General features: G+C 33.7%; 1 protein-coding gene across 2 annotated transcripts in view; it reads right to left on the bottom strand.

The window, feature by feature from the left end:
• Window positions 1–16,051, bottom strand: part of USH2A (usherin) — a 797,990-nt gene that overhangs the window by 684,010 nt on the left and 97,929 nt on the right. For both annotated transcript variants that reach the window (XM_015116260.3, XM_015116269.3), the window contains 5 exons: window positions 9,980–10,043; window positions 7,698–7,992; window positions 6,558–6,742; window positions 5,833–6,054; window positions 4,285–4,378 (listed from right to left, as the gene is read on the bottom strand). In XM_015116260.3, coding sequence (XP_014971746.3) covers window positions 4,285–4,378; window positions 5,833–6,054; window positions 6,558–6,742; window positions 7,698–7,992; window positions 9,980–10,043 — 860 coding nt within the window. The remainder of the gene's footprint in view (window positions 1–4,284; window positions 4,379–5,832; window positions 6,055–6,557; window positions 6,743–7,697; window positions 7,993–9,979; window positions 10,044–16,051) is intronic.

Below are 16,051 nucleotides of genomic sequence, written 5' to 3' on the forward strand. Positions count from 1 at the left end.
GCACTTTGGGAGGCCAAGGCAGGTGGAGCACTTGAGGTCAGGAGTTTAAGACCTGCCTGGCCAACCAGGTGAAAACCATCTCTACAAAAAAAAAAAAAAAAAAAAAAAAAAAAAAAATTAGCCACGTGTGCTGGTGTGCATCTGTAGTCCCAGCTACTTGGGAGGCTGAGACAGGATAATCACTTGAGGCTGAGAGGCCAAGGTTGCAGTGAGCCAATATTATGCCACTGCACTCCAGCCTCAGTTACAGAGTGAGACTCCCTCTCAAAAAAAAAAGTTGAAGAATAAATAAATATTTTAAAGTGAAAACTCTTGCAGAAAATTAAAACTGTTTAAACACTGTTTCTACCTGTGAGCCATCAATTTGTGACACTGAAGCCTTATAAACAAATGAAGAATATTTTGTATGGAAAATTCCTTAGGATGGGTAAGTATGTGAACCTGCCCCTGAATTCACCATTCCACTTTTTCTCTACTTCATTCATTTTCGCTTCTACTAAAAATACTTTCTCATAGGAAAGACGGTTGCCAAGAACTGGCATATTTTCAGTGCTTACATTTTCATCTGTTTGCCAAATGTCTGTAATATAATTCACAAAAGCCCTGTTTATTGAGTAATATTATTAATGGATAGCACAATACTGTGGAATTGAAGACATTCTTTTTGGATTATGTCCAGGTCTTTAAAAAGAACATGGATTCCAATAGGAAATGAATGGCTTATATTAAAACGTATTATTTTTAAAAAGTAGAACAACATGAAAAGCATTAGAATAGGTATATTTTCAAATTACTGTAAGACAACTTTTCTCAGACACGTAAGTCCCTGCATGTATTAAAATACTTTGAATGATAACAAAAGAGAATGTCATGCCTATTAATGCTTCTATAAAATCATTTTTCATTTTCAATACATTGTTGAAAATATCACAGGACTGAGAAATCATTCAACTTAACAGTCTATTGACTTTTTCCCTGCAGCTGCATTTGCCAAACTTTGCTAAGTAAATTATATTTCTTGCTTTTTAAAATTTATGGCTAAATTCATAAATTATCAAAATATGTCAAGGAGGAAAATAACAAAAAGTCTACTTTTTCATTTTTGTTTTCAAAAGGTACTTAATGTCTAGATAAGAAGCATTAAAATGTATTCTCAATCCAAATTATAGTTAATTATTTCACTAGTTCATAATCCAACAGTCACCACCTGAGACCAAGTCTGAAAATCCCAACTTGACTTCTGAAACCAATCATGAGCCTTCATTCATTTAATGGCTCTATTTTTAAGAGGAAGCATGAAATCATCCAAGAATCAGAAAATATCGAACACTTAACTGTGAGCAATTAAAGAGAGAGAAAGAAAAAACAAGACAGGACATCAAAAGCAAATGAGAGAGACTAACACCAACTGACTAGTCAACAGAAAGCAAGAGAAGTTCAGAAGAGAACATATCATATGAAGGTATTAGCCAAACTGTAGCTTGCAAATACTAGATATATTCAGTTCAAGGTGCCCTACTGAATTCATCCCAAAGTGTTTTTTAATTGGGGTATTTGTGGCTTTGTGGAGGAGAGGACAAGGTTAATGAAACAAATCACTGATTATAAGGAAGTAAGTGTCCATCTTAAGGGAACAAAAGGAGACAGTAGAAAAATATAATAAATGTTACTTTAACTTTAAAATAGAACAAATAAAATTTGCAAAAATTTAAACACACAATTATGGCCCAGTAAAGAGTGAATCAATCAAGTTAATCCAATTAATTTCATTTCTGTGACAATATGATAAGCCATACAATCAAGCATATTAAAATTAGTTCTTCTAAAAGATTTTTTCTCATACTAATCAAATCAAATGCAAAGACTCTAGACATTGGAAATCCAAAAGAAAACCATAAAATATTTCTTCTTTTAACACAAGTATTGACTAATGATGAGGACTACATGTATATAAAGCAGTGATCTAGAAAATTAATTCAAAAGGATATCTAAATTAGAACATGGAAATTTTGGTCTGAGCACATAGAAAGAAAGAAAGTAGGCCGTAACTAAATCAAAGACTCTGAGTTGAAACTGAGGAGTGGGACCACATTTTAAATGTGCCAGAGAAAGTCTGCATTATAGATAATATTCTTGCCATTGAACTATTCTCACTAATGTTACAGTCAAAAGCAAATTAGATCAGAGTAAGAATCAGAAGACAGAAATGGAGTTTGCCAAAACCTTTACAGATGGTTTTTTAAAAAGCAAGATGCTTTATAATATCCTAAAATAACTGCACAGAGAAGTGAAGTAACTAACTAAAACACAAGTGTAGGGCAAGGTCCAAGAGGCAGAGATGTTTACAAGTCATATATGAGTGTATGAGACAGTGCTACCATCTGAAAAGCTAAAATGCACTAACATTTAAGCCTATATTTATGTAACAAAAATGATAGAACTATAAGCATTTGATATAGTTTGCATGTTTGTCCCCTCCAAATTTCATGTTGAAATGTGATCCCCAGTGTTGGAGGTGAGCCTGGTGGGAGGTGTTTGGGTCATGGAGGTGAATCCTTCATGAAGTGCCCTCCCTTCAGCAGTGAGATCTCACTCTGTTAGTTCATGACTGTTTAGACAAGGCTGTTTAAAAGAGCCTGGCTTCTGGCTTTGCCTTCTGCCATGATTGTAAGCTTTCTGAGGCCTCACCAGAAACCAAGCAGATGCTGGCACCATGCTTGTATAGCCAGGAGTACCACGAGCCAAATAATATCTTTTCTTTACTATTTACCCAGTCTCAGGTCTTCCTGTATAGCAATGCAAACAGACTAATACACCATTCCATACACTTGTCATTGAAAAACTGCTTTTTAGAATGACAGCAATTATATAATGTAGTTCACTATATTTGAAAATTTAATTTTAGCAGAGGTGGACAAATTGTCCCCGAAACTATTGCATTAATTGGCAATCATATCAGTGATGTGTTAAAGGTTATATTCTCACAAGTACTAAGTGTTACCAATCTTTATATTTCCTATTAATTTGAAATATTAAAAACAATTGTTGAATTTGATTAAAACTGAGGTTGGGTAACCTTTTATGTGTTCATTAAAAGTATAATTTGTTCATTTGTAAATTGCTTGTTCATCTATTTGCTCATTTTTATCAGACTGTTATATTTTTCTTAGTATTTTGTAAATGCTTGTGTATTAGGAATCTTAACTGTTTACCTGTTAATATGATATAAACATTTCCTAACAAGCCATGTAATTGTCACTACATTACATTTATGCTAACCCTTGCACTGTGTAGAATTTTAAATGTTTATGTAACAGAATGTGTCATTAATTTCCTTCATAGCTCCAGATGTTTGTTTCTGTTTGTATTTCATTTGCTTATCTAATAAAAGCCCTCAACTTAAGATATGTAAGTATTCTTCTAATCTTTATTTTAATATATTTATAGTTATTTTTCACTAATAGTTTAAGCCACATACATTCTTGTACATACCATCAGGTAGAACTCTAACTTTATTTTCTTGCAAACTAGCAGCCAGTTGTCTCAAACATATTTACTGAAGAGTCTATATTATCTACTGTCATTATTGGTATAATTGTTACTGCTGCTGAACCCTCTTTCATATCAGCTATTTCTGATGTTGTTGCTAGATATTCCTACCAACAAATGTTTCTTGATTTTATTTCCACTTACCTCTTTCCCCTAAAGATGAAGCTAAAATTCCACGTCAACTATGGAATTCCCCTGACCATCACAGAAAACTACAGTAACCATAACTCACAAATCATTTTACTACCGATTTTCAATTAATTAAAATGCCTGATATTAGCAATAAATGAACCTTGATTCACATAAATACATAAAAATTGTTCTGCATCTAAAGATGCTTTTCTTGTTTATTGATACGTTTGTATAAATACCCTTTAGTAAGAATCAAACTATTTTTTGTTTAGTGCCATGCTATCCAGATACATTAAAAATTATTTTAAAAATATGATAATGCTGATGAAACAAAGAAAGAAAAACAAAAGATAAAGAAGAAACCTTAGCGTTTGGTTTCAGTTGTCATTTCTCTGGTCGAAATTATTTTTTAAAAATACAATTTCAACTTAATTGATGGCTGTTACTTTTCTTTACAAAAACTCTGCAATAATTGACGTTTTAAGTTCATATCAGTTTTTAAATTTATTTTCATTTGTTAGGCCAAAATTAAGTTCATAGAATTTATAGTCGCCATCTCTACTATTTTTTTTTTAAGATTTCCATGCATAAAATAGAACTCACATGAAGTCCTTCAGTGAAGCTCTCCTGGGAGCAGAGACATCTATATGGCTGGCTTGTTGTGTCGCAGTTATCGGCATGACCATGGCACTGACATCTGCAAACATGAGCATCACACACTCCTAAGGAACACTAACTCAACTGTGAATGTATTTAAGGTCCTAGGCCTATACACATTGTGTGAATTCAACAGGGAAGATTTTTGTATATTTAATTGACACAAAATCAGTTCCTCCTTAATCGTGTGGATATCTGTACAAGTTTTTAATTTATCTGGAAATATCAGAAGAACTGTCACCAATATCCAAACCACTGTATTGTAAAGATAATGTTCAAGCCAACCTTTAAAGGGGAATGGAATTTTTTGTATCTATACCAACCATGTACAAAGGGAAGGCATTTACTAAACTATTTAAAATACAGTTAAGAATATAAAGTTCAGGCTGGGCATGGTGGCTCACGCCTGTAGTCTTAGCACGTTGGGAGACTGAGGCGGGTAGATCACTTGAGATTGGGAGTTTGAGACCAGCCTGTGCAACATGGCAAAGCCATGTCTCTACAAAAAGTGAAAAAAAAAATTAGCTGGGCATTGTGGCACATGCCTGTAGTCCCAGTTACTTGGAAGGCTAAGATGAGAGGATCACTTGAGGCCCAGAAGTTGAGGTTGCAGTGAGCCATGATTATGCCATTGCATGCCAGCCTGGCTGACAGAGCAAAACCCTGTCATAGAAAAAAAAAAAAAAAAAGAATATAAAGTTGACAAACTGCAGAATGCAGTTAACGTATTTCAAATTTTTTGTTCTTTTTTTCCAAAGTTAGATGATGAATATTTAACAGTATTGCTTTGTTCATTATGCTATGACTTAGCAAACAAACAATGCTTCTATACTGGTATTTTGGTCTGCTTTTGAAGACATATTTTATTCACAAGGCCTATCGTTCCTCTAGAACAACCCATTCTAAATATAGTCTATATGTACATTTCTATATTAGACAGTATGCTGCCTAGGTTTGCAGCTATCATTTCTTTTTAAATATCATGAGTCATGTTCTCAATTATGATCAGACATTTATAAACTACTTAGGGCACATCAGCTCTTTCCACTAAAGAAAAACAAGTATTCCCCATGGAACTGTGCACTATGAACTCAGGTAGACCAAGATCTGTATTAAAAACTCTCTGGTAGTATAGTTAAAACTCCAAATCCAGCTCCAACTCTTTGTTTTCGAGAATATTTGAAAATTATATTCCAGAACAAATCAAGTAAAATACTGGATAAATCATTTCTAAGTCAGATTCAGAGTGTCATAGCTTCTAAAAGCAACAGCTTTTGAAAATCAATTCATACACACACACACACACACACTCACACACACTCAACAATGTTATATAGAGAAAAGACTCACACACAGATCTTCTCCTAAAATCTTAGAGTGTGAAATCATTTCAAAATGTAAAGCTTGAAATCTGGCTTGCTCTGAAATCTTAATGTGCTGTTAAGACAATAAGTATGACAAAAACCTTGTTGAAAACAAAATTCATAATAATACCTCCCACTAATGGTGATTTCGTCCACTGCATAATATCTGTGTCTGAAGTTGACAGCAGTCTCAGTTGTATAGTACTGCCCATGAAAATGAAACCTTATTTGCGTGGCTTTTACGAACTCTTGAAGAGATGGGGTATTATAGAAGTCATTGTATCCAGGACGATAATTTGGTCCAGGTGTCAGGATGCTAAATGTGACATTGCCACGGGAATATGGAGTAAAACTGTTAATGAAAGAAATTTGATGTCATGAAAATCTATTCACATTTTTGGCAAAACAGAAATCAAAATGTTGAGAAATTACTACACAGCATCAATAAAAGCTTAAATTATTCTTTCTAGTAAAAGTATATTCCATACATTTCACATGCAAACAATACAGGATTATAATTGAAAGCCACACTAAAACAATTCCTTGAAAACATAATGAAAATTCCATTAACATAGATAACTTGCTAAACAATCTGAAAATCAGATTGTGAAACACCAGTGAGATTGAAATAAGAGTCACTCTAATGTATTTTACAAGAACTTTAAAGATAGTTTCAAACCCAATTTAGGGATAAGACTTAGGAGAATCTGCCTCAAGGAAGCTGGTGGTGAAGGGAAGTCTCTACCAGTCTAGAGAGCTAGCTTACTTGTACATTATGACTAATGTAACCAATCAGTCTTAAATTAAGACTAATTTAACCAGTCTATTAAATTAATTGTTTAAAAATATTCATACTTGGAAAGCTGAAGACAGTTGACAGAATCAGGTTTCTCCAAATCTCCATTGTTTTTCATTCCAAAAGCACCACAATTTCTGGCAAAATATTGCCAGTCCTCCCAATCTAAGCTGTTTTCCTTCTTCCTTTGAATCCTTATTTCCGTTGGTTGTGGACTAAAGAACTGAATGATAATATAAAACACCTGAAAATGGAAAGTTAATTAATGTAATTAAAGTTTTAAGTGTAACTCATCAGTATGTATGAAACCATGGAAATGTTAGATTCGTATATATTGGCTCGCTTTGTCATTATTATAATTATCAAATATGTATTAGACATCCAGAAACTTCATAGCCCTATGGTAAAAGCAGCACATTCTATAATTGTATATCTGTTCATTTGCTCAAGGATTTTATAAATCAACATGCAAATAAAAACATAAACAAGAACATTACATCTATGAAATAAATGTCATATATATAGTCTTAAGTAATTTAGAAAAAGCACCTTAGTTTGTATTACTTTTTGCTACTTAATAAAAAGAACTTAGTTTCAACATTTCATAAATATCATTTTGATACAAATCTCAAACATAAGGCCCTATATGTTGTCTTTTAGATATTTTTATTGTATACATTATAATACACTACTTTATTGAGGTAATGTTCAATTGCCTAGTTCAGTTTTCACCTTTTAGTGGGTTGAATTGTGTTCCCAAATAGATATGTCCAAGTACCACTGTCCAAACCAGTAAACGTGACTTTATTTGTAAATAGGGTCTTTGCAGTATAATTAAGGATGTCAATATTAGATCATCCTGGGTTTAATAGGGTGGGCCTTATACAAGATAAAGAAAAGGGATAATTGATGCTCACAGAGAAACAAGGAAGGACACCATGTGAAAATGGAGGCAGAGATTGAAGTTGTGGTGCCACAAGTCAAGTAACACCAAGGGCCACCTAGAGCTGCAAATGGCAAGGAGAGATCCCCCTCTGGAAACTTTGAAGGGAGTGTAGCCCTGCCAACATGTTGATTTCATATTTCTGGTGCCCAGAACTGTTAGGGAATACATTTCTGTTGTTTTAAGACATGAAGTTTGTGGGCATTTGTTGTAAAAACCACAGGAAATTAATGTACAACTTATTGTTTCTAATTACCTGATACTGTCCATTTTCCAAGTCAACTGAAATAGTCACTCCTTGATTAAGTTGTGTAACGTTTGTAAACACATTTGAAACCCATGAAGTCCCAACATCATTATCATTGACAAAAGAGAGAGGATGGGCTTCAGGATTCAACCGTGACACTCTATTATCAGCTGTGTCTCCTGCATCGTTAGGAATGCAGTACCGCTGTGCCAAAGGGTGGACCCGCGGGTGGCTGCCAGGGCAACGGCAATGTGATTGGGCATGCAATCTGAGAAGATCTCCAGAAAAAACTTCCAGAATCTCTCTGTGGGAGTCAAGAGGGAGACTGTAAGGACAAAGAGCTTAAAAGTAATAGAACTTCTAAGAGGTGTTACAAATGAATGTCACTCGTTTAGTGCTTTCATGAGTATCCATTTAGCTTTAATAATTCTATGCATGAAACATAAAATACAGCTTATCTTTGGCCAAATAAACAAATTCATTATCATAAATGTATATCAAAACCAGCACATTTTAATATTAACTTTTTATTTATATCAAGAAGCATGCATATGCCCTTGTCTGATTATTAAGATACTTAAATAAATACCACAATATTTTACTGTGTCTATTTGTGATAAAATAGAAAGGTCACATTTACTTAGGTTGCTAAACTAACTACTGAGAGTGAACAATAATATATGGAAAATAATGAGAGTTATAGATAATGTTTTCAGTATATCCATGGGAAAGAGGTATGAAAGCAAGTATCATCTTATCTGCTTCTGTTTTAAATGAAGGACTGAGGCCAAGGCCATTTGTCAGTGGTTTCCTGTGACTCATCAGTACAGATCCTGACATCCTGTAATGCTTCAATGGCTTGAGATCATATGGCGGCTGCCAACAGTCAAAGAAGAATGCCAATTCCAGGTAGATATATTTAATTTTTCCATTAAGGGCAATATACTTGCTCTAGACCAGAATTAGTCATTCTATTTATAGGCATTCTTCCACATAGCACCTTCCCAGACATTTCAGGTAGGCCAAAATTAGTAACCAAGGTCTTACCAGAGAAACCAGGCTTTTCCTCTCAGACCCCAGTGGAGCAATGAAGGAGTCAGGCAGCTTTTCCATTCATTAAATCACATGAAGTCATACCTTCTTTAAATCTCATCAATACTTTTCAACTGATACCAAGTTTTGAATGGGACCAAAAGCCACCAGTATAGAATCCAGTATAAAATCTTTCACTCCCAAGGAAAAACTTTATTCCCAAAGAATTACGACAACCTTGGCCTTCAGCATTTTAGACAAAGGTGATCTAAAATATAGTAAGGCTGTTGGTAGTAAATACACCTAACACTGTGTTCCAGGGCTATGTCACCCTTTATTGAGGCATACCTTGATTATATAGACTGGTAAGAAAGAATGTTTATATTGTTAATAATCTGCCATGGACTAAGAGCCACAGCAAAGCAGTGTTTCTAAATTTACAAGGGCTAGTCTTTTCATTTGGAAACCCACCACACTAATTTACATCTGCCTTGAAGAAATAAGAATGAACATTCTTCTTTTTGATTTTTATAGAAATAAATAAGATCAACTCATCCATACAACAATATACTATTATACCATGATATCATAAGCTGAAGAAGAAAGTTCAAAGGCATCCTAAGCAGAATTTCACTTAAATTTTTAAAAATTCTGTGTGCCTTTAAGAGGCCCTAAGAAAGATTTCCTATCTACTCTCAAGATAAGGAAATAACATTAAAGCTAGCCTGAGTCTATATAATTATTTGTTCACTGAAAATAGAAAAATATATCACAATACTTCAAATGCTCATTCTTCTTGTCTCCAAGTCTAATAGACCAGTCTCTTGAGAATTTCCCATATATCAAAATAATTAATCATGTTTATTGTTCTACATTCTCTAGTAGGTATAAAGTCAACAAACCAATTTTAAAAGGCAGATATAGAAGTTTCTCAATTATTATTAATAGAAACTACTTCATATAGAAAATTTAAACAATGTATCACAAATTCTATAAAATTTTCAAATATCAAGTTTTCTTACAGAAAATCCTTAGGAAAAAATGTGATCAATTTCATATTACAAGGAGTTCCCCAAGAGTAGCACTAGTGAATAACAACCATAGACTAAGCCAAAGCAAACACTGTAAACATTAATTAGGTGAAGTTTGCCAAATGCTATAAAGATAAAAAATGGTATAATCTACATGGTATTCTTATTTAAGTGAATTCAGCATTTATCCTTACGGTTCTTGAAGTTTACAATGCAGCAGCTGCTTACCTGTTTGTAAGTGCCACTTGGTATAATCGAAAATCTTGCATTCTTCCGACAAACTGCTCTAAACCTGCAAATACATACACGTACATAATATAAGAAGTCTCTGTTTACCAAGCAATATCTGACAAGTATTTAAGTGATATTCCTTTGAAGATGTTAAGGTTAGAAAGATATTTATGTCACTGCCCTTAGAAACATTTACAGATCTATCTTTAGTTTGCTAATTCCACAAGAATAACAAAAATAATCATAGTTATCTCCATGAACATTGGAGGACTTAAGTCAAAGTGAATAGTTTGGTCAACTTATTTCTTGATCAAACTCATGGTTTTCACCAGAAGTCTCTTCCCAAGTCAGATTTCTCTCTAGTTTATAAATCCATAAATATATTATCTCATCAGCCCTAAATTTGATTGTCATCTGCTTCCGATTGCGATTTCCAGAGTATTTGCAATGCCAAAAGGAAGATTTCTAACTCTCACATCCCGCGTGTTCTAGATCCAAGCTCCAGGCTATCTGTTTGGGTCCTCTCTAAAGTTAAATTAATGTCTGTTCTAGAAAATCTCCAAACGAGGACTCATCGAAGACTTCCTACTTGTGGATTCTGTGTCATTCACATATATCAATAGTATCATAGTTCACTCTCAGAATTTTATTGCCTCAGGAAAATTCTTCTAAGAAAACAGGTTCAAAGACCAATCTACTTTGAATTAGGTGACGTTTCAAGGCAAATGTAGCTATCAACCTTAATCCACATGGTATTATTTCATTTGTTTGGCAAATATTTATTCAGAACTTACTAAGACAAATAAGCCCAAGAGAGTAGGGACAGAATAAAGTAGAAAAACTACCAACTCTCAGTTTTTTGTTATATTTTCAATAACAAAATGTATTTCAATAATTGTTTATTTCAATAGTTTTTTTAAAAATTGGAGGAATTTAAATTCATCAAATGATCATTTTCCCATTGTGTTTTTTATTTTAACTATTCAGTTTTTGCTCTGTCTTGATAAAGTTTTAAAGAATGTTTGATTTATGTTTTCTGCTGCTCCTTGGTGGTTGCTTGGAGGAAACTGGGACAGAGTGAGGATATGGCTGATGAATAAAACATGGAGAGGAGAATTAGCACACAAAATAGTCTGAGATAGTGATCTCAGAATCAGAAAGAAACTCACAAGCAAAGTGTGAGACTCAGGAGCCTAAAAAGAGTATGTGTCTGTGTGTGAGTGTGTGTATGCATATATTTGTGTATATTCATATATTTACATGTTGTATTTATACTAAATAATATATTTGAGAAAATAATCAAAATATTATATATATAAAAATATTTCTTCATTAGTATATTCTCTATTGATATATTCTAAGAAAAATACACATATAGGCTCTCCCTTTCTACCCATTAGTCTCAATCTTCCACACACCCCATGAGCTGAGGCCCACAAGAAGATGTGCTCTAGGCAGCTTCCTGCTCTGACTTTCCCATAGGGAGAGTTTCTCTACTTTATCTGTCCTAAAACAGGCAACTGGCACAAGTGCAAAGAATTGTTCTTCCAAGTGGTGTTACAAACACAAAACAAAATCTACTAAAATTTTGCAGAAATCTTTACAAGATTTCCAAAACAGATTGTTCTAAAAATTATAATTGGTTACAAGAAATAAGAAAACATGGTAAAATATTCTTTCAGTTAATTGGCCATTCAGGCAACTTGATTTATGATCAATTGACCTAGATACAGGATCTGAAGTTAAACAAAGTAGGGAATGGTAGAAAGATGGACATGTCATTCTTAGAAGAAAGATGAGAAGAATAAATGCAAGTACAGCAAAGCCATTATGTGCCTATGCTTTTGTTCGGGGAGTAGGAAAGACAAATAGGAAAGTCACTCCTTATAGCATAAATTTTCTTTGTGAGGTAAGAGATAGTATTGTCTGCCAAGAATAAAGGAAGCTGGGCCTGTGTTCTGTTTGTTCTTTACCTTCACCTATCCCTAACCATGCTTAGTTCTTCCTCTCCTAATATCCTTTACACCCCACACTGCTAATCTACAGCATGAATTTTTAATGCCCCACAACCTTCAAGCTCTCTTAGTCCTAAGGTTGCAATTTTGCCTCTGCTTCCAATTTTTCTGCCTCATACAGCCCTTAATGTTTCAGCTTTGAAATACTCCCTGTGGGGAACTTTCTGTGTCCCCCTATAGTCCTAGGCATTCTCTTTCTGGGAGAAGTCACCCAGATTGCGGTACTTTTGCATGGCAGTCCTAGAAAACTGACAGTCTTCATTTTCTATTTTTGTCAACATAATGAGCTATCAAGGAGAAAAAAAAATTACCTGTATTTCCTGTTATCCAATTTGCTTTCTCAGGATAAAATATTGTCTAAAATGTTTTATATAGAACCTTTAGGGAAATGTTCTATCTCAAAGAACCCAGATCATAACAAGCAGGGGCTAGCCATTCATAATTTTGAAAGACTTACTATAACTGAAAGACAGCAAAACTGATGAACACTGTGATGTTGCTAAAGCCTGAACCATGGCTTTAAATGTCAGGGTAGCTTCATTCTTTTACGTATTGATTCATTTACAAATATTTATTGGAAGCCTATAACGTGCCAGGCACTTTCACGAGTGCCAAAGGTACAATCAGTTAACAACAACAACAAAATACCCTTGCTTTTATGGAGCTTGCATTCACGTAGATAAACATAATCAATGAGTAATTCATATAGTATATTGGAATGCTATATATTTTATGAAAAACAGAAGGATTAGAGCAGGTTGGAAAGCATGGCTGGATTTTAGTGGGGATATTATGTTCAAGAGAGGCCTCATTGAGAATGTGGCATTGACAGGGGAATGGGAATGAGTCATATGTATATCTAGGGGCAAAATGTTCCAGGCAGGCATTAATAAGCACATAGACCTCTAAATCAGTATGCTTGGCATGTTAGAGGAGGTGCAAGGAGCTAGCATCCTAGAGCAGAATAAAAGAGGGGAGGTTATTAGAAGGTTAGGTCAGACAAGTAGCTGGCTGGGGAAGAGGGAGGATGGAGGTACAAATTGTTATACATACAAAGTCTTATAGCCTATTGTAAGAAATTTGATTTCTAGTCTGAGTAAAATGGGAAACCATTGGAGGGTTTCAAGAAGAGGAGTGATGTGATCTCAGGATTATTCAAAAGTTCTGAGACTAGAATATAGGAAGACAAGAGCAGAAGCCAAGAGGCCAGTTAGGTGGATATTACAGTCATATATGTGAAAAATGTTGGCAGTCAGACCGGGTATTAGAAGTGGAGGTGTACCTTTCAATGCTGATAAATTAGAATTCACTCCCTATATTTTAATAATAGCTAAAGGGAAGCTCTGCTGCAGAGGAATAATGAAATCTATTTTATTATCTATAAAATAAAGGGGCTGGGTTTTATAACCTTTAAAAACCATTTTAGTTTTAAATTTTGGAGTTTGCAATCATATCCATTGCTAAAGAATTCGTATTTGAAGGAATTCTTCTTAAATAAGAGTTACAGCAAGCTTTCTAAAGACCTGGAGTTAATGTGAATCATCCATCCCAAATAAGAGAATTACAATTTGAGGTGAGAATGCTATCAAATATTTCAAGGACGGTCATAGAAATAAATATTACTTATTCCTTTGCTACCTGCCAATGTTTTAACAACAGATATTCATTGGAATAAACATTCCATAAAATTCTTCTTTGAAAAATATTCATACAGCAAAGATATGTCTAAATTATATAAATTGATCAAGGAAATAGACATGACTCATACAAGAAAGACTTCATAGTTGTCTAGTCAGAAAATAGACAGGTGATGACTGGAGAGAAGTTGTTATGCATTACAACTGGATGGCACAACAAAGTTAGTAAAATGGGAAAACTGACTAAGTAATCCAACATTTAATCAGGGTAAAAACAGACAATAAGGCTAAGTAAACAAATGTCACAACAATCAGAAGGAAAGAAATAAATTCTCTATTTGCAGATAGCATAATTGTCTACTCAGAAATTTTCCATGAATGTACATAAAAGCTATTAGAAATAACAAGTGAATTGGTTAATTTTGTTTGATAGAAGTTAAATACATAATAATTTAATTTCTATATACTAGTGATTAACCAGTGGAAATTAAAACTTTTAAATACTATTTTTATTAGCACTGAAAATGTGAAACATTAGTTATAAATCTAATAAGTTATGGCAATGTATGTAGGTGAAAACTATTTTTAAAAACTATTAAAAAAAGACATTGAGGAAGCGAATAAAAGGACATCAGCAATGGCAGAGTGAAAACAATGGCAGATTCTGTCTGCCATAAAAGCAATGGGAACACTGGCAAAGAATATCATATCAACTTATTGAGAATTCTGGAAATAAACCAAAGACTTGCAACAACGTGGAGAGTTTTTATTTTTTAAATGGCTGAATATTGATAAGAACAACATGTTCTATGGCATCTTAGCTTTCCTATTCCCATACTCCTCTCTGCCACTCACTGGGAGCCTTGAAAATGAACAGTTTGCAATCAGGGTAAAAACCAGCAACCTAGTTACCACTAGAGGATCAGAATGGGAGTAGAGTTGTTTCAAAGCTCTATCCTCAGATGATTGTCATTATTCAATCTGCCTGGAAGTACCATGGAAAGTCCCACTAGTAAGGCTTGAATTGACTCAGAGTTCATCCACTGGAAACAGCATTTACTCTATTTGTTTAAAACAATTATTTGTTGAAAATAATCAGTGGCAACTGCTTAACATTGCAGTTGACCCAGGCAGCAACAACAGTCAGAAGAAACAACAAACAATCCAAAATAATTAAAAGGAGAAGACGTGAAACATCATGTCCATAGGGGCTTTGCAAATCCTTAAAAGAGAAAAAAGAAATAGAAAACTTTTAATTGAAAAATTCACTAGAGGAGCTCACTAGCAGATCTAAATGATCAGAGGGAAGAATTAGTAAACTTGAATACAGGTCAATTGAGATTATTCAGTGTGAGCAATAGAAAGAGAAAGAATGTTGAGAAATTAACAGAGCCCCAGAAAGCTGTGGGACACTATCAAGAGTACCAACATAGGCATAATGGGAGTTTCAGAAAGGAGGTAAAAGGACAGAAAGAATATTTAGAGAAATAATTACTAAAAACTTCACAAATTTGAAGAAAACTATTAATCTACACATCCAAGAAGCTCAATGATCTGCAAGTGGGATAAATTCAAAGAGATCCACACCCTAAGCACATTAAAAATCAAATTGTTGAAAGACAAAGACAAAGAGAAAATCTTGAAAGCAGCAAGTGAGAAAAGACTATCTCCTACATGGGATGTTCAATAATATTAACCACAGATTTCCTGTGAAGAAACCATGGCATCCAGAAGGGAGTGGAATGACATATTTAAAGTCCTAAAAAAACCGTGCACCAAGAACTTTTTTTTTCCAGCAAAACTCTCCAAAAATGCAGGATAAATTGACATTCCCAGATAAAGAAATATTGTGAGGTTTTATCACTATCAGACTTGCTCTACAAGAAATACCAGAAGAAGTCCTTTTGGCTGATATAATAGGATATTAGAAAGTAATGTAATCTGAATGAAGAAATAAAGAGTACCTATAAAGGTAATAAAATAGGTAAATATTTAAAAAGAATATAAATGAATTTTTACTGTAATTCTTTTTCTCTCTCACATTTGTTTTAAAAGATAACTATAATTTATAAAGCAATAATTATATATCTGTATTGATGGGCATCCAATATAAAAATCTCCATAGACAATAACAGCACAAAAGAAAGCAGAGGGAAAAAAATTATATAGTTGTAAAATTTTGTATACTCTTAAAATTAAATTGGTATTAATTTGAATTAGATTTTTATGAATTAAGATGCTAATGATAACATCCTGGGCAACAAACATAGTAGAATAAATGACAAGGGTATTAAATTATACACTAGAAAGTAACTTTTTAACTCAAAGAAGACAGTGATAGAAGAATAGAGAAACTTAGAAGACATAAATCATATTTTAAAAAACCAACAGCAAAGTGACATTGTAACTACCTTATC

Source organism: Macaca mulatta, chromosome 1 (genome assembly GCF_049350105.2).
Source record: "Macaca mulatta isolate MMU2019108-1 chromosome 1, T2T-MMU8v2.0, whole genome shotgun sequence".
Classification (NCBI taxonomy): domain Eukaryota; kingdom Metazoa; phylum Chordata; class Mammalia; order Primates; family Cercopithecidae; genus Macaca; species Macaca mulatta.